This window comes from Mauremys mutica, chromosome 12, assembly GCF_020497125.1.
Source record: "Mauremys mutica isolate MM-2020 ecotype Southern chromosome 12, ASM2049712v1, whole genome shotgun sequence".
NCBI classification, from domain to species: Eukaryota; Metazoa; Chordata; order Testudines; family Geoemydidae; genus Mauremys; species Mauremys mutica.
Window position 1 is genome coordinate 71,453,701 of NC_059083.1, and position 19,727 is coordinate 71,473,427.

Here is a 19,727-nt window from a genome sequence, read left to right on the forward strand (position 1 = left end):
GGATCAAGGCCCAACTGAAAAAGGGTAAAACTTATAGAATGACATGGCAGTGATATGCACCACCAAGAAGCAGCCCCTTCCTGAAGGTCACCTGCTTAAACCTCCCTTGAACAGGGCTGCCCGCCTATAGACTTTTTAGGCCTAGGATAGTCGCACTGAATTTAAAAAGTCCTATTAAAAATATTACTGTTAAAATCTAAGTACAAGAAAATCAGTTCCCCCTTTACATACCTGCACAAGACCTGGGTTCAAGATTCTATGTTCCTGTTACAAGAATTGATAACTTCAACTGAACCTTTCCCTGCCCATCTGCACTCATGTACAGGAATCAATCAGTTTTTGAAGATGTATTTAATGAAGATTTTCATTTCACTGCACAACTAGTAGGTTTTCTGGTTCACTACTGTGTATCTTCACTAGTGCTTCTTTATCTTAACTTGTGGTTGAAACTACAAGAAATCCTATTTACAGTCTCTTGTTATTTGCACTTAATTTTCTTAGTATCAATTCCATAAAATCCCTTACTGTATAATGTGATAACCACAAGTTACATGTTGTCAAAGCAATTCCCTGGCTGCTATATCAATTGGTTAATAGCCCTGAAAACCCAAGTGCCTCAACCTACATAAAAGCCACCTCCTTTTTCAACATGAAAAAAATATATAAATATGGCTCCTGCTAAACCAAATCCTCAGTGTGAAAGGACTAACAAGGTTTAGCAACAAATGGAGAATGTAAGAAAATCTGTTGAAATATACACCATGAAAGATAAAGCCACCACCACTCAGCTTAGAGCAAGGACAATTAATTCAGTGAACAAAGTGGAGAGATGTTCAGGAAAATGTCTGGATTTTCCCCCCAAGCTTAATCAAAAAGGGCTATTTGTTATTCCACTTCCTCAACATTTAGATCAATCTGGGTTCCCACAAGCAACAACAATTAATGCAAAACATATCAATGGTTAAGAACAGATGTCGTTCCAAGCTCCAGAAACAGTAACCCAAGCCAATACACATGAAAAATGAATGGACAGAGTATTCCAGTTTCACATTTGGACAGCACCACATCAGAGAAGTATGTTATATATCTCTGCTACTGCACTGTAATGGAAAATGCAAACATTTCCAGCATGAATTTTAGAAGCTTCTGACAAGGATCAAATCCCTTTGTAGAATTTCAGTAGTAGAACTCCACAACCCACCTTGATCTAACATACTTCAAGAGCTAATTCTCAAATTCAAAGGCCTGACCTACTTCCCTAGATATCAACTGCAGTGCTGCTAAAGTAGCAGCTACGCTAAGAAAGTGTTGTAATTTTCAAGGCAACTTCTTGAAAGTAATCAAGTTTCCCAAAATGTGAAACTACATTGGATTGCTATACCTGGTGTCATGAAATGAAACCATGTATTCTGTGAATCACCTTTTGTACCCAAGCTGCCTTCATTGTACTTCACACGATAATGAGCTGGTCAGTGCAGAGTCAGACAAACATGGCCATTGCCACATGCTTCCTCTCCCAGACATGTAGTTTTGCTCTGTTGATCAGTTCATGGGTGTGGGTCTATGGCCCATGTGAGAGGACTTCCATACCATGGGACCTGACAGTCACAATCTGACCCTGAGACTGGAGTTTCTTTTCTACCTTTATCATTTGACCCTTATTGATCAGTTTTAGAAATCTTTTGCATAGGGGGCTAACTCACACATATAGGCCAAAGGCTGATCATCTCATCCAGGGGAGGAGCACATGTTCTCGTGTGCATGAGGAAAGCAGGATCTGGCCCACTGATATAACATCTCCATGGAACTCCTTCCCTGCCAGTGTTTTATTAGTAGCAGAGCTGGTCAAAAAATGGAATTCCCATCCTGTGGGAACCGCTGAGATTTCCAAATTTTGTGTTGTCGTGAATCAGGATGAAAACTAGAAATCTTGGAGTTTTTCGTTAAATGAAATATTTTGTTTCAGCATTATCAAAACATTTAATTTAGACTATTATGTTACAAATTATAACAAAATATAAAAGTCAGAACAAAGTAAACATGAAATGTTTTGACCTAACAAATGAATTTTTTTCATAATTTACCATAGAAAATGTTGATGAAATCAATGTATTCTGTGAAACGCTCAATTTTGTCAAATCCGCATTTTTCAATGGAAAAGTATTCCAATGGAAAATTTCTGACCAGCTCTAATTAATAGAATTAACTTAACTGAGTAATGCATTTTCTCAAATTCTGTGCCACAGATGAAACTGATTCTCAGTTCTGTCTATATAAAAATTCAGTCTCTCTATGGAAATATATTAGGACACATTTCATATGTCCCATATTGTTTCCAACAGCAATGCACAAAAGAAAGCTCATTGCTCGGGACAACAGGTGAAGATAAATCACTTTGGAATATCTACACCTTTTGTTAGAAGAGTCCCTGTCCTCTGTGTTCTTGGTTATCCTGTTATCTCACATTATCTATTCATCCATATTATTCCATGTCACTAAAGGACTGAATAAAACAAGAGAACTGCTATATAGATGTAAGTCATGAAATATTAAAATACCATTTTAAGCACTTTCCTGTTAAGAGATATAATGTTATGAAAGAATACATTATTTCTGTGATTGGTGAAAGAATACACTATTTCTGTGATTGCTAACAGGTTTCACCAGATCAATATATTTTATTTTAAAATTAATATTAGAGTTGAAAAATACCATGCCTGCATTTGAATAAATACAGTTGAGACCTCTGGTTACTTCCTGTGTTTTTCTTAAAAACTTTTACGCCAAATACACCTTTGTTAGCAATAATTCATTCAAAGCAATCATTAGGATCAGTTCCTCCTTGAAATATGCTTTCAAATAACTACTTCCATTTGAATGGCAATTTTCATAAAATGACATATTTAGAAATGAGTTGAATATAAGTCAGACATCATCTATTCATTTTTAAATGCGTCTGTTCCCATTTGCAGCTTTTTTTTTGTAAATCGATGTATATTTGTTATTATTCTTTTAAAAATATAAATAGAAAGGTGAGATAATGCATGAGCTCTGCCTAGAACTAAAGGAACACTATTACTTTAAAAATCATGTAATTAAGAAGTCCTTAGAAATTATGCTTTAAGTCTAATTTTCTTTTCATTTTTTGCATTTCTCATTTTGTACATTGCACATAAAATAATTTAATTTCTGCTCAAAGGATTGGGTTCAGCAAGCACTTGTGCACATGCTTAAGTATTTTACTGAACTAAAACCATGAATAATTTCTGGAGAATTTTACTTCTAAGTTTTAAAACATTAGTATAATGCTATCAATTTTGTGTTGCAAACATCGCAGAGAAACATTTGTTAATATGAAACTTTCCAGTGCAATTTTTAATTAAAGAATTGGAAACATATCGATTGGTCCTTGGTTCAGTAAAAACAAATTTTGGGCCATATATGACCTAAGGATATGTATTTATAAGATCTTTTGTTTGCTAAACGCAAATATTTATATACTATACATGATATTTTCCTAACATCCTGCACAATTAAATAATTTCAGGTGTATTTTGTGTATGAAGAGATGGGACTCAATTCCACAAGGCCCTTAAGCATGTGTTTAAAGTTAATTTACGTACTTAAGTTAGGAACGTCAATGGGATGACTCACATACTTCAACCTCATATATAGTCCAAGGCCAGAAAGGCTTTTTATGAGGAAAACTAGGACGCCTCTTCTTGGAGATTGAGTACTTGCCAACTTTTCCCTCACAAGGTCTGGGTGAACGCAGTGCCGAGGTAGACAGTGCACTATGCTCAGTCAGAGACTGATACATAAGAGAAGTCCTCCTGACCTGGGAAAGAGATCTCTCCCTCATAAGGCGTTTGAGCCTAATCTCCTGCTTCTTACTGGCCCTGCTCTTAAGGGTTGAATGAAAATTGCACTTCTGAGAGATATGCGCACGCCCCAGGCAACAAATGCATCAGGAATGACTGTTGCTGATTGGAATAGCCTCTTGGCAAGTGAGACAACTTTGAATCCCAGTGACCCTGGCATACCTCCTCAACAGAGGAAGAACACTCCTCAAATGTGAGTGGAAGGGGATTAAAGAGGACAAGGAATAACGATCCTTGTTAGGAAAAACAAACTGGCTTATACTAAACAATGAACAGGTAAAAACGACAAACCAACCTGATAACTATAAATAAAACGAATTTTATTTTATTATTATTAAACAATCCCTCAATTAAGCATATAGGATTCTCCATCAGGTCTATAGTTTCTAAAATGTGTGCAACGTAAAAGCTGCAGTTTATTAATAATAGATTGTGTAACTACCCTTCACAGACGATAGCAAACACAATGAATTATCCTGATATTGTTATTTATCAGTTGCCTCTGACAAAACATGTTTCCCTTAACTTTTTAATATTTAAATTGAGGGGAAAGTAATTTTAACAATATATTCTTGTGAGTATGGTAAATCCTTTAAAATCCTCTTAAATTCACAACATTTAAATAATTTGTAAATAGAGTTTTCCCATGGCTCTGCCCTTTCCATAATATCTAATCATACAAAATAAATCAAAAGGTAATAATACAGAAGACTATAAGGCAACAATAAAAAAGGTCAGAAGGTGACCCACATTACTAGAACATACAACTCTTTTTATGGAATTTTCAGTAGTAACTCTGTGGTTAAGGTTACATTAAAATATGCACTTAAAACAGGACTAAAATCCCTCCTGTTTCATACTTCAGTAAAATAGGATGTAGCCTCCAAATTGGCACAATAAATATTTCAGAAGGCAACTGAATTTTCCATGTAATTGTTTGGGTGTATGTGGGGGGGGTTGGTTTTGTTTTTGGAAAAAATATTATACATTAATAGAGATTTGCAGATTTAGGTTAGAAAACCAAGCAGTTCTAATAATTACACTGCAAATAAGCCAATGGGCCAAATCGTGCTCACCTTAATCATCGTGTAGTCTTCTTGAGCTCAAGTAAGATAAATCGTCTTTGACCCATCATTTCCATCTGATCTAATGTGTCCAAAGACTTATTGATTATAAATATTTTTGTATGCTTTCTAATTGATGCATGGCAGAGGCGCTTTGCTTCAGCGTAACTTGGTTTTAGGAGCACAAGTACTGATAATCTCTAGAGTAATTAGGAGACTAGACGGTTTTCTAAACAGATTTTTATGAGCCTGCCTCTCTCTCCCCAGCTTCCAGAGTGAGCCAATTAAATCCTACATTTCATAACATTCTGGACCTGAATCTTCTTTACTCTCTATTTACAGCAAATGTTACTGCACTGATTTCAGAGAAGTTACTCCTGATTTAAACCAGCGAAAGAGGAGAATCAAGCCTTCCGAGACAATATTTGCATCTCTGAGGCTTTAAAATCCTACCTGTCTTGCAGGACAAATACCACTGATTAGCCATGAGTTTTTGTAAATGACACTTATTCTACTCACAGGTGAGTTTAAAGGAACCAATACTGTATGGCAATTAAGAAGTGCTTCAGGACACCTAAAAGTGTACGGTTCTGATCACTGCAGGGGAGGTAACAATGTGCAATTTGCACAGCATTACATTTGTTATTATTCTGCCTAAGAGCTTATTGGCATTACAAGGTGAAAATACTTCATAAATACAGAAAGTGGCACATATTTTTCATCTAACAACTCTTGGTTTTTATATCAAGACATGTCAGAAAACTTACCTTTCTGCCTCCTGTATTTATGCGAAGTGGAGTTAGGAAAGGGTCGAAGATCATATGGCTGGTTTCTATATTGACAGGTGATTGCCTTTTTCCAACAGAGCAAAGATTCCAGGCTGAGTTCACCAATCCCCAAAAGGAAGGAACTATAAGGGGGGAAAAAAGATACACATTTAAGAAAGAATCTGGAGGGAGGAAGAAAAATCCACACAAAACAGATGTGGAAACAATTAAACTGCTTCTTGTAGTGTCTGTGCTCACAATATAATCAACAACTCAAGAAAATTAATCAAGTAACTGAATTTTAATGCATGATACACAGACACCCAAATCTGAGATAATGAGACGTTTTAATATCAACAAAGGAGATTTTTTTTTTGGCCCCTTGTAAGCTATCTGGATTTAATCATTCCCGATTTAGCTGTTACTAGCTCATCCACTATTATGGGTATAGAATGTTTGCTTTTTCTCAACGGGTACTTGAATATCTCATGTTCTTATGCTCATTTTACATGCATACACTGCACTTATTCCTTGGACTGAGGCCAACACATAGCCACTCAAAGAAAATTAAAACAAGTTTCAATATTTCCTACATGTTGACAATAAGGATAATGTATTATTAGAAAAGACATGGACATGTCACTATTCCACAGAATATTAATATTCCATAGACAAGATCTATTCATCTCTTTTTGATTCACACAATTCTCACACACACACACACCCTTGATAAAAATGTTAAATAGCGCAAGGGCCAAGAACCAATCCCTGCAGGATTCCACTGGAAACACACACACACTTAATGAGAATTCCCTGCTTACATTTTGAGACTTATCAGAGAGAGAGTTTTTATTCCATTCAGTGGATTAAGGGAAATCAGTGATTTGTGACTAGTACTCAGACCGGTGTTGAGTTACTCTGGAGGGTGGTACGGCCTCATAAGGAGGTGGAAGAAAAGTGTCTGATGGGAAGGAATATACAATACTCCTCATGTAACACATGAACCACACTGCATAGCTAACCTGGATTGGAAGGAAGTTGGGAGATGATGCTCAACCTTAATTCTGCCCCTGTACTGTTGCTGAAAGAAAATGTGCATGATATTGTATTTTATTTTACAAATAGTACATGCCCCTGTGATTAAAGAATGTATCATAATGGATGGAAAGGGACAGAGTTAAGTTTGTGTTTCCAGCCTCAACTGTGGTACTCCATTTCCAGAGCATTTTCCATGCAACTGTAACATTTGTATGACTTTTTTTCTGTTTCGATAACATACTATGTTGAATTTTCATAGATGCTGATAATATAATGCTACCCTGTTCATTGTTACTGTAGACTGTACTTATAATTATACCAGCCACAAACCCTACACAGCTATTTCAGAGCTACAAACTACCCCAACGTTTAGGGTTGTTTAGATGCAGGATTTTGGTTTGGGACTCAGTATTCGATTTCACCTAGAAAACTTTATACAAAACTAGAATGACTTTTTTTTTTGTGCGGCACAAAGTAAACACAAATATACACGGAACTTGAGGGGAAAATGTTTTGCAGCTGTTGAGTATTTTCCCATTTCTGCAGTGTTATGAAATATATCAGCCACAGATACAGAAAAACAGTAGAGCTGAGAGTAATAAGAGAAAATTCAATTTCCAGGGTCTCTTTTTTTTCTCCTTCTGTTAACTCTTTGATGTCGTGCTGATATAAGAGGTGGGTGAGCTCAGAAATTATGAAGAGATTGAAGTAGCAGAACAGCTGTAATAAACATGCATCTCCTCTTAGTACACTGATTTCCAGTTTCATAGATACCCATCAGAAGTCACGCTAAAGGTCAGGGTTAGGGTTGCCAACTGTCTATTCACACAAACCCAAATACCCTTGCCCTGCCCTAAGGCCACAGCCCTGCCCCTTTTCTAAGGCCCCGCCCCTGCTCACTCCAGCCCTCCTCCCTCTGTTGCTCGCTCTCCCCCACCGTCACTCACTTTCACAGGGCTGGGGCAGAGGGTTGGGAGGCAGGCTATGGGCTGGAGGGTGGGGCAGAGGGGTTCGGAGTGTGGGAGGGGACTCTGGGCTGAGCCTGGGGGAAGGGGTTGGGGTGCAGACTCTAGGAGAGAGTTTGGGTGTAGGAGGGGGATCAGGGCTGGGGCAGGGGGTTGGGATGTGGGAGGGGTTGTGGGGGTTCTGGGAGGGAGTTTGGGTGCAGGAGGGGATCTGGGGTGCAGGCTCCAGCCAGGAGGCGCGTACCTTGGGTGGCTCCCGGAAGCAGCAGCATGTCTGGCAGCGGCTCTTAGGCGGCTCTGCACATTGCCCCTGCCTGCAAGCACTGTCCCTCGCAGCTCCCATTGGCCATGGTTCCCCGTTCCCAGCCAATGGGAGCTGCAAAGTTGGCGCTCAGGGTGGGGGCAGTGTGCAGAGACCCCCTGGCCTCGCCTCCTAGGAGCCAGTGCCGGACATGTCGCCACTTCCGGGAGTGGCGCGGAGCCAGGGCAGGTAGGTAGCCTGCCTTAGCCCTGCTGTGCCACCGGACTTTCAGCTGCCTAAAATCTCCTGGATTGGCTTCAGTGGCGGGAGATCGAGCTCGATTCCGGGAGACTCTTAGCCAAACCAGGAGGATTGGAGTCAGTAGCCATGCCAATGATTAAGCTGGAATCAGAATCAGAAGCCATGCCAAGGGTCAAAGCCTGAGTCAGTCACTGGAATTAGAGTGAGGAAGCAGGAACAAGGAGCTGAAATCAGGTGAAGAGGCAGGAAATAGGAACAAGGATTAAGGTGGGGCAACAGGAGCAAGGAGCAGGAGCCAAGCAAGGAGACTGAAACTTGGTCTCAGGGTCTGGTAAGGAGCAGATATAATGACTCATTGCTCTGACAAAGGATGGGATAGGAACAGGAAGATTTATGTCTGGTGGGGTCTAATCAGTAGGCTGATGCCAGTCGCCTGACCTGACACAGCTGTATCAGTGGATGTAGCCTCTGGCAATGGGGTGTTGGCTGCAGTTCCCTCATCTGGCCTTGTGGTGCGGTGGTGCAGAGGGTAAAGCTCTCGCTTGGCAACCCCACAGGCCTGGGCTTGAGACCTGTGGCATCTGACACCATCAAACTGTATTGGAAGGTTTTATGGCAGGATGCTGTTAAAAGCAGAGCTCCTGTCCTTCCTTCTGACACACAACACCTATTAACCCACGCAAACAAGTACACCAGGATAAACCTCATGCTTCACTACATCCACAACAAAATGACTCAGTGCAGTCCCTGTAACATGTCTATCCCACTTGACATGTTATTTCCATCATGCTTGAAAAGCTTTTGTTAATGACATAATACTGACAGTCAAATCAGTTCAACAAGTCCAGACTACAAACTGCTACTGGGGCCACAGCCACCGCACTCCCATGAACATAGGGCACTGCATTAAGTCTGAGAGGGTGAAGGAGAGCACCCTCATTCCCCAGGACCTGGGGCTATGATACAGTGAAAAGAAGGGCAGAGTGGAGGAGGAAGTGGGGAACAGCACCAGAGGGTATTCTGCTCTCCAATGGACATGGGCAGAAATCTACACCAAAATTACTGTTGGTCAAACCAGCAACCTCACCCCCTTTTGGGGCTACAAACCACCCACTATCACCTGGTTGGAATGGTGTCTGGTACAATGGCTGACAGAAGGTCACGACACAGAATGGGTACTATCGAAGCTTTGCTGCCATGATTAAGAGAGGAGCTAAGGAAGCCACACTGAGGCCTTAGGCTGGCTCATAGATGTTCTGCCTTCAGTCAGTGTTGGGATGTTTGGTTTAGAGAGAGTTGACCCTCCTGCCATTTCTGTGAAGAGGACAACTCTGCTCCCCACCACCCTTGACGTGGGAAACAGGAGAAGACTGTGAACAAACACTAAATGAGTTTCCAATTCCATGAAACCCATTCAAGGAAATAAGGTGGCCTATTATTTGTAATTTTCTTCCTCAGAGAAGCTCAGCCCAGAGGGAGGGAGGTCCTGTTTCTAACTGGGTCGAAAAATCTCCCCAAATAAGTTTATAAACATGCTTGGGCTGGGGTTGGGTCCACCACTGCTTCCTGACAATGAGAAGAAAAAGCGCATCATCCCCCTCTTGGAAGCACAATATCTCTCTGCCTTTTCTATGTCTGCCCATCTATCTGAGGTTTATATGCCACAGAAGAACTTCTCCAAATTACACTAATGATTGAGGGGGCTGCTGCAAAAGAGTGCATTTTACAAAATAGCAAAGCAGGAACAAAATGTACTTTTGCGTACGTATTTTGTCAATTGTAGCTTAGTTTTAAATTAGATGTACTTCCTGATTTCCTACTAAATGCATTGTAGCATATTTTCTAAAAAGTGACGTTTCAGTACCACAAGACCTCACTATTCTATTTAATGTTGTCTGGGAGCCTGGGAGAAAACTGTTTGTTTTTTTTCATGTAGGTTATAGGTGTTCAAGTTTAGCCAAATTCTCCTTGATATATTCTAAAACTATGGCAACTAAAGAGGACCTTTTGCATTACCAAGTGCTAATGCAAAATGCATTAGTACTAATGGTGGGACTTCGGACCTATAACTTCAAAGAGGTGGAATATTCATTAGGAGGTTGTAGCTATTTGAATAGCTTCCCAGAGTTACTGAGATTTCTGATGGGAGAAATGCATTTGCTAAAGGGATTAAAGAATACACAATGAATACTGTACAATTTTTTGCAAGCTTTATAAAGAGACATTTTATAGATGATGATGGATAATGCAGTAAAGAATACCAAGCAAAGTAGAGAAATGGTGACTTTCACAATGGCCAATTATTTCAAGAATTATTGATGAAACTAGGAACATCCAGAAAAAAAGAGCATGGAGGCTCTCTGAAAATGGCTGCCGTAAGCACTTGTTTTATTAGGTTCTTTCTGATTTTGACAGGGCAACATTGCATCTTGAATGCTGCCTGTCACAACAGCACACTATGATTTCCAAGAAGATAGTCTTTACATTAGGATGGTGCTCAACAAAGATTGTGTGCGTCACCATGACATTAAATCTGTCCTGCAATCTTTGATTTTATTTATTTATTTTTTTACTGCCAAGATAGTTCACTCCGAAGAGCCACACAGGTGTATGTATATAGCTTCCTCTGTTTATTTCATTTACCATTGCAGTGTCTTCTTCATGTATATTCCCAGGAAATGGAGGGTTGCCCTGGAGTGTTTTAATGAGTACAATGACAGTCTTTTGACTGAACAAGTTGTCCTCCTCAAAGGGCAGGTCCTCCACACTGGACTGTACTTCACAAGATAAACACTAGGAATGGAGCTGGGACTCCCTGTGCATAATGACAGTAGTGGCCATCGATCTACAGTAGTGGTTTTCAACCTTTTTTCATTTGCGGACTGCTAAAAAATTTCGAAAGGAGGTGCAGACCCCTTTGTAAATCTTAGTCTGTGGACCCCCAGGGCTCTGTAGACCACAGGCTGAAAACCACTGATCTAGAGGCCGTATTATCTGTGTCTACTGCAACGTGAAGAGATGATCTAGCTATCAGACTATCTTCATCTATAAGGGTTTAGAACAGTACTCTGTCCTCCTGAGGGAGTTTGTCCCTAAATTCCAAAAATGTAGAGTAGCAAAGTATGACTTCATCAGCAAGTAGCACCTGCTATTCAGAATTGTAGGCTGGTACATGTAAATACTTATCTCTCCACATAGTCCAAGCATTTGGCCTCCTCATCTGAAGGGGTAGATCTTGTATGTTGTCTACTCCTTTCTGTAGCAGCCTGAAGAAGCAGGGAGTTGGGAACAGTTGTGTGAAGACAGACTGCTCCTTTGGGAGAACAAAGTACTTTTTCCACCCAGGAGTGGGTGAACTTGATACTGAGGCACGCCACACCACATTGGCTCGCTCTAGGATAGCCTTGTTGACTCAGAATGCTACTCTAGTAGGCCCTTTATTCTGCAAAACATCCAGGAGTTTTTTTTTTAATAATTCTTGGATTTCTTCCAGGGGAATCTGGGGGGCTTCAACAATCCTTCTTAACAACCCCTGAAACTGTTTGTGATTGTCCAGCAGCAAATGTAATGCTGTAGCAACTTCCTCGTCAGGAATGGAAGGCTATATGCTTGATGGATCCGCTAGATCTGCCTCTTTTTCTTCTTCCCCTGTGGGCTCCATAAACAGTTCAGGCTGGTCCCTCAATGGAAAGGGATGGTGAGTGTCTCAGTGAGACCATGCGGATTCAGGATAATGTTCCACAGTGCCCACTACAAACAGTGAGAAGGGTCCAGTAGGGGTTTAGGTGGACCCCAAGGTATAGGGTACCATGAGTTCCAGGGAAAGGAATACCCCATCTTACATGGTTATGTCAGGCCCCAGAAGATTCTAGAACATCTATCAGTGCTGATGGCTCTTGGAGGAAATGACAACCGTCCTCCCATATCAGAATCACCCTATGAAGAAAATGTGGACTCCCTCTCCAAAGTTAGTGCCCTCAGAACTGTCAGAATCATCGATGAGGAAATAACCTGATTAGTAGAGAGAATAGGAGACTGGCTTCTTTCATGGAGTCATGAACACCTTTGTAAGAATCGGTTCTGATAGAATGGGAGAGTCCAGATCTGGGAGGATGGTAATGTCCTCTGAAGTGGTATATTTGTGGGCTCATGAGGGGTCTTCTTGTAAATCTTCCTATGTCGTCTCAGAAGCATATGTTGGTACTGACGATGCATGGGATGGTTGTCTGTCCTTTGCTGGTACCAATCATCGTACCAGTTTAGGCTCACATAAAATATTTACAGGTTTGATGTAGGAGAATCAGGTTCGTGGACGGAGAAGACCATACAGCAGTAAGGTGCTGGAGAAGCGGTCGATCCACACATTAAGCACCATGACAGCAATGTCCAAGGTGGTCATCAGTTTCTTACAGTACCAACAAAACTTTAACAATCGATCACACATTATTAGTGTAGTTAAAAAAAATTAGAATAGTTGACAGGATTTATCCGGCTATGAACAATATGGAAAAACATAAGCCAATAAAATTACTAACAGACAGGTAGGTTTTGCACACAAACCAAGTTATCGTGTTTCACTAATGAACTAATTTCGTAGTTTATCAACAGTACGTAAAAAAATTGCATAGCTCAAGTAAACCAATTTACATGACCATCTTTATATGAAAATATTTTAAACCTATCATGCTCAACACCTTGGAGCACACAACACCCTACTTTGTAAAAGCTACTCTCTCAAGCTAATTTGCATGCAGTCTACACAGACACTGCAATCTTATTTAAACAAAGTTTTCCAGATACTGGTCATTCTGCCAAAAGTTTCGGTATCCCAGTCATGTCATCCCTGCCATCAGCTATAAATCCCAGTAAATTCCCTTTGCTAAGGATCCAGTTTGCCACAGAAACATGCTAGGCATGCATAATATGTTATTTGCTTTTCCAATGCAGGACACTGGCCAGCTCAAAGTATATCCATTTCTCAGAATCAGGGGAATAAAATGGAGAAGTTAAGTGTTTAACATTGGCACATCAAAGACACCTGCTGATGATTTTGACAGCCTTATCTGAATACTGGATGAAAGTGGGGAATCATCTTTATTAGGTATATGCAAAGATGCCTGAGACACTTATTCATGGCCTGTGTCATACTGCTGCTGCCATTTTGATCAATTTGTGGATAGCATATTACACTGAGATATAATGAAACACTTTGGTATCAGCATCCCACAATAGAATTAAGAATTCTGATGCCTTTTTCCAAATGTAAACATAATAAGAGTGATATATCAGTGTCCAGAATACTAAATGAAGGATGGATTGCTACTCTGCTAGTGATATATGAAGGAAAACTGGGTAAGTAACGCTTCTCCCCTCACCAAACGGCAGTGAGGGAACAGAGTCAGGTACTCCTGCCCTTTTTGTAGCCATACCAAATACTGAGCTAAATATAATGGTCTAAGTTTCTGGCCCACTTCAGGTATGGCCACAAAACAGCTGCATATTGATAACACACATACAACACTGTGCCTACGTTCTGGCTGCCCCTTTCCCTCCCTCCAGGGAATTCCTCTGTGGAAAAGGCTATGTGGGTTCAGAGGTATACATGTTTGGGCCCTGATTCCGCAAAATATTGAAGTATTTGCTTAGCTTTAAGTATGGTTGATTTCAACAGGACTAGCAAATGGTTAAGTACTTTGCTGAAGTAGGGTCTCAAATCTCCAGGTCACAGATGATTTCAGACCCCTAAGCCCAGTTCCAGAATGCCTCTCTGCAGCGGTGGAGAATTTACAGAAAATTTCTCCATGAAATTTGCAGAAGCCAGAATAAGGGCACAACACTTCCACCCTGTGCTTCTCCACTCAGCTACTATTTTTAGAGCATACCCATGGGCAGTCTACAGCCAGAATTTGACCCGGGGAATCCAAGAAAGTATTTGAAGCGTAACCATGGATTTGTGCCATGCAATACTCTTGGAGATTGAAATGGATGACCTGACACAGAGGGGAATGGATTCTATGGCATGTTCCCCTTGCATACCCTGTTCCGGGGACAGCTCCCCCCAGAGCTCACAATGGGACAGTGCACCCTATCCCAATTCCAACTCTGGACTACATTTGTCTGCTATATTCAGGCCCTAAATATAAAGTTGCCCATTACGTGTTCATAGTCTGCACTTGCTGGGAAAGCCTGGAAGAACGCACTGTACCTGATAAGAAAGCGTCACCCCAGCACCTTCCAGATGCAAAGCTCTCAACTTCACCAACTATGGAGAGCTTAAAGATACTTTCAGTTACTTTGAAATATGCCTGCAGTTGGCGAGATGCTGCTCTGCGGGGATTCTGCACCAACTATGTAATCTTCACTTCTGAGCCATAAAACATACAAGTCTTTATTTAAAATTAAAATCCCATCTCTCTTCCCCTCCCTTCTGCTGATTTACGGCCTCATTCTCAATTCTCAGCCATGATTAATACCTCTTAGGAGACATTATTAATATGTTTAAAATCTAAAAAGAATCCTAATGTTCCCTCCCTTAATGTTACATCTCACTGCTCACAGATTCACGGCCTTTCCTGTTTTCAGTCCCACTTCAGTTTACAATTTTATTAACCCTTTCACCCTTGCTCTGCGGCTGACTTCTTTTACAACTCCCACAAATGCTCTCTCGCTCTCTCCTCTCTCTCAACAACATTTCAGAAGTGATGAACCTTGTACACGATAGCAAAAGAGAGGGGTACATTAGTCAGCAAGGAAGCAGTAAGGCATAGGAAAGCCTAATAAATGCATGCTGTGCAAATGATGTCTCATTCCCAGTACAGCACAATTACATAATATCTACAAAATACACCTCTGCCCCGATATAACGTTGTCCTCGGGAGCAAAAAAAAAAATCTTACTGCATTATAGGTGAAACCGTGCTATATCGAACTTGCTTTGATCCACCAGAGTGCACAGCCACACCCCCGAATGCTGCTTTACCACGTTATATCCAAGTTCATGTTATTTCGGGTCGTGTTATATCGGGGTAAAGGTGTAACCCAAGATCTCCCAAAGTTGTTGCCAAGCTCACAGTTCAACACCATTTTATGTGAGGTAAAATAGCATATTTCATGAAGACTGCTTTTCACAGTGCTTTACAGATTTCAATGAGACAGCTAGTGAGGTAAATAGCACAGGGAGAGGGAAGTTTATAGTGAGAAAAAAGGAACATGATTCTGTGAGAGGAAGGATAGTCCATTTGTTAAGGTGCTAGCGTAGGACTTGAAGACCTGGCTTCAAGTCCCTTTTCCACCGCAAGCTTCCAGCATGATGCTAGGCAAATCACTTAGTCACTCTGTGCCTCTGTTTCCTATCTGTAAAAAAGCAGGAATAACAGCACTGCCCTATTTCACAAGGGTGTTGGTGAAGTTAAGTACATGACAGTTGTGAAGCACTATGGCTAAGAGGGCCATGTAAGTACCTATAGCTATGTCCTCCCTGCAAAGTTAACTCCAGTTGACTCCTCTCGCATCAGCTTAGCTTTAGTGAGAGTCGTCACACTGTGAAAGAACATGAGCTGCAGAGTGACTGGATGAGCAACAGAGTGATTCCGTAGCTGACTAGTTAGGCTGCCTCAAACTCCAGCTTATGTACTCCCCGACAAGCCAGCCACTCTGAGGTAAAAGCAGCCCCATGCTCACATTAAGTGTTTTTGTATGTGGACAGGACTCAAGTTAGGGACAACGATCGAGTAAGAACACCAGGTTTACTCTGCAGAGAAGACAACTCATTGGATAGATGGATATGGATGGAACATTCTATAAGGTGGAAAGATACAGGAAAACTGTTCAGTACTGTGACAGCTACCTAAAGTGCCCTCGGTGGGACAGAGTCTCTGTTGTCATTCATCTCGGTACGGAAATCCCATGTAACTCATTGATCAGACACTTCCATCTCCCTGTGTCAGAGTGTTAAAAAGAAAGTGAATTTTGGCGTTGACAGCAAGCTTATGGGAGGTCACTCTCCAATCGGAGCAGTGCAAAATTTCCAGTTTTCATTTTGTGAAGTTTTACCACATAAGTGGGACCAGTCTCTCTCCCATTCTCCTCTAACATGGATCCGTGGCTTTTGGCTCCCCTCTGCTCATGGGAGGGATCATGTGGCTCAAGCTCTCAATTTCTAAGCCTAAAGAGAGTTTAAGGATACTAGTTATCACCCTGAAAAATATTCGTTCTTGTTTTGATAGATAGGCTTCTGTTGAGGCACTGCATTCTTCAGTGTGAATACAGAGGATCAATACCTAACACCCTCAGCACCAGTGCAAACGTATGTAGTCTTGAATGAATAATTAGATGGTAACATTCTTCCTGCAAGTTAAGGAAGTGCAATTATCCCCATTTTACAGGTGGGGAACCAAGGCACATAAGGACTAAATGACTTTCCCAAGGTCACACAGGACATCTGTGGCACAGCAGGGAAATGAGCTCTGGTCTTCTGAGTCCCAGGCTAATACCATAACCACTGGATCATCCTTCCTCTTCCTGTCTAAAACTTTTTCTTAATGTCGCTCCAGAGACAGCTGAATTTCAGTGGGAGGTACTGCCTTCTAGCCTGCCTTGAGGATGTGAGATAAATGAATCTTCCATCATCTTCACTACGAACAGACCAGTGTTGCCATGTGCACAACAAAGCAACATCTAAACTGAACACTAAGCACTAATATTGAATTCCTCAACATAGTGATGTGTTGTGTCTTCTCTGGTCTCTGCTAGTTAGCTGCTGTAGAAAGACTGAGGTTTTTGGAAAATAGTACAGCGGACTCTTCTCTCAACCTCACCAGGTACAAAAGTGGAAACGTAACTAGTGCATTACCAAGGCTTCATCTGCCTTCTTGGCATTCTCAGGTTTCTTGGTGTTCTCAAATTCACAACTGCATATTTTTGGGCTACATTTTACAGTTCTTACTCATGCACTGAAGGCACCAGGAGCATTGTGAGAGACTGTAGGATTTGGTTCATTACCTCTAATGATCTCTCAGGATATTTTGTCAAACCCTTGATGAGATGCTTTCTTAATTAGGGAAACCCCTTGGATCAATAGCTTAAGTTGTATTTCTCCTCATCTGTGACCAGGTGTCAGGCTATAGGTTCCTAGAACTACAGAGACTCAGAACTATTATGCTGACTCACCCTGGCAGGCAAACCAAAGGGATCTCAATAGCTACAGCTCAGGAGTATAAACAGACAAGAGTAACTTTGACATTGGCTGGACAAGAAAGCCCTGTTTGGAGAAACCCTAGGGACAGCCAGCTCAGCCTAAGATGTGTGTTTATAAGTACCGTCCAACCTCTGAGCAATGTTACATAAAGGCAACCCCTCAGAAAAGGGGATGAACTTGGACTACAGGTCTTGGTGTGTTTCCCACCCTGCTGCCAATGCAGCAAACACCTATGTTTTATTATTGTTTACACTGGCAGTTGTCAACTCCCAGCAGCAACTATCTAGCCTAGTTCTGGAATCAGGCCATGTGCTCCAAGTTTGACTTCTCCATACTGCAATTACCGTATTTATCGGCGTATAACACGCACAGGCGTATAACACGCACCTTCATTTTAAGGGGGAAATTTCAGGACAAAAACTTAAATTTCAAATAAAGGACTTTGAACTCCCCTACCCTCTCTCCAACACCCCCTCCCTGCCCCCTTACCGCGCTGCCTGGACGTGGCCGGGCCAGGACAGGAGTCACGCGGCCGGAGGATGCAGCGGGAGCCCAGCGGCCGGAGCCAGGTGGCTGGCCGGGTGGAGCCAGGGAGGGCTGCGGCCAGAGCTGGAGCCGAGCATCCCGGTAGGTGGGGGCACGGCAGGGCCGGGGGGGGGGTGCGGCCGGAGCCGGGCGGCCAGGGAGGGGTTGGGGGGGGTCGGGGACGCGGGGCCGTGCCGCAGCCGGTGAGGGTCGGGCGGGGACCGGGACGGGGGGGGGGGGCAGGGCCGCGAACGCGGGGCCGGGAACGCGGGGGGGGGACGCGGCCAGGGAGGGGCGGGCGGGGACCCGGGGACTGGGGGGGGGCAGGCAGGGCCGCGGGGGGGGGGGATGCGGCCAGGGAGGGTCGGGCGGGGACCCGGGGGGGCGGGTGGCCGGGCAGGGTCGCGGCCGGGAACGCGGGGGGGGGGTGGGGACGCGGCCAGGGAGGCCGATGTGGGTCGGGCGGGGCACCGGGGCCGGGCAGGGCCGCGAACGCGGGCCCGGGAACGCGGGGCCGCGGCCAGGGAGGGTCGGGCGGGGAGTCGGGACCCGGGGACGGGCCGGGCAGGGCCGCGGCCGGGAACGCGGGGGGGGGGGGGGGACGCGGCCAGGGAGGCCGCTGAGGGTCGGGCGGGGACCCGGGGCCGGGGGGGGGGCCGGGCCGGGCCGCGAACGCGGGGCCGGGAACGCGGGGGGGGGGGACGCGGCCAGGGAGGCCGCTGAGGGTCGGGCGGGGACCCGGGGCCGGGGGGGGGGGGGGCGGGCAGGGCCGCGAACGCGGGGCCGGGAACGCGGGGGGGGGGGGGGGCAGGACCCGGCCCGGGGGGCCGGTGAGGGTCGGGCGGGGACCCGGGGACCCTATTGGAGGTTACTGTCATAGCTCCCAAGGTTATATCGGCGTATAACACGCACACATCATTTGCCCCCTATTTTCAGGGGAAAAAAGTGCGTGTTATACGCCGATAAATACGGTACTGCCTGGTCTGAATGCTAGTATCAACTTCTCCCACCCTCCCTCCCCTTCTCCCTAATTCTACAAACCAAAACTGCAGCAAGGGAAGGGAGAAAAGAGACCCAACTCAAGGGAGGGGAGGGAGATATGTTCAGGGAGACCAGATAGCAAGTGTGAAAAATCAGGACGGGGGTGGGGAGGTAATAGGAGCTCATATAAAAAAAATAAAGCCCCAAATATCGGGACTGTCCCTATAAAATCAGGACATCTGGTCACCCTAGATATGTTCCACAATGGCTACAATTAATTACATTCCAGAGACTGCAACATACAGAATGATTTCAGTATAGGAGCTTGATGAGGTTGTTTTGCAGCTGTCAGTGTGACAGGTAATAGCAGTGTGCCAAGGAGAGAGCATAAACTATGTGGAAGCTTGGAGCGGAGACAGAAGAGAAGGAACAGAAATTAGAAAGAGAAGATAAGGCAAAGGTTGAAAGGAGAAGAAGGAGATTAACTTTTTCAAGGGAAATGTTGAGCACAAGCTTATAACTTCACTAACAGACATGGGGGGTTAGGCATCTTATTTACAAGTGGCCAAATTCTGACCCCAGCAATGAAATCTGTAGGCATTACATGCATGTATCAGATTGCAAAAATTTGGCACCTGCTGGAGAACAATATCTAGTAATGTATTTTCCTGGGTTAATATTTTTTAGTGTATCAAAAGTTTTGGCATTAAAAGTCAATATCTGCCAACAGTTACTACACAGTGATAACTGATATACTGCAGTTATTCAGCTCTACAGAGAAAGAACATTCCATTCCTCCCATGCTGCCC

At 43.2% G+C, this 19,727-nt stretch overlaps 1 protein-coding gene across 5 annotated transcripts in view; it reads right to left on the reverse strand.

Annotated features, from left to right (window-relative positions):
- CA10 (carbonic anhydrase 10) overlaps positions 1–19,727 on the reverse strand; it is a 320,654-nt gene that overhangs the window by 191,392 nt on the left and 109,535 nt on the right. For all 5 annotated transcript variants that reach the window (XM_044983407.1, XM_044983404.1, XM_044983405.1 and 2 more), the window contains one exon: positions 5,713–5,855. In XM_044983407.1, coding sequence (XP_044839342.1) covers positions 5,713–5,855 — 143 coding nt within the window. The remainder of the gene's footprint in view (positions 1–5,712; positions 5,856–19,727) is intronic.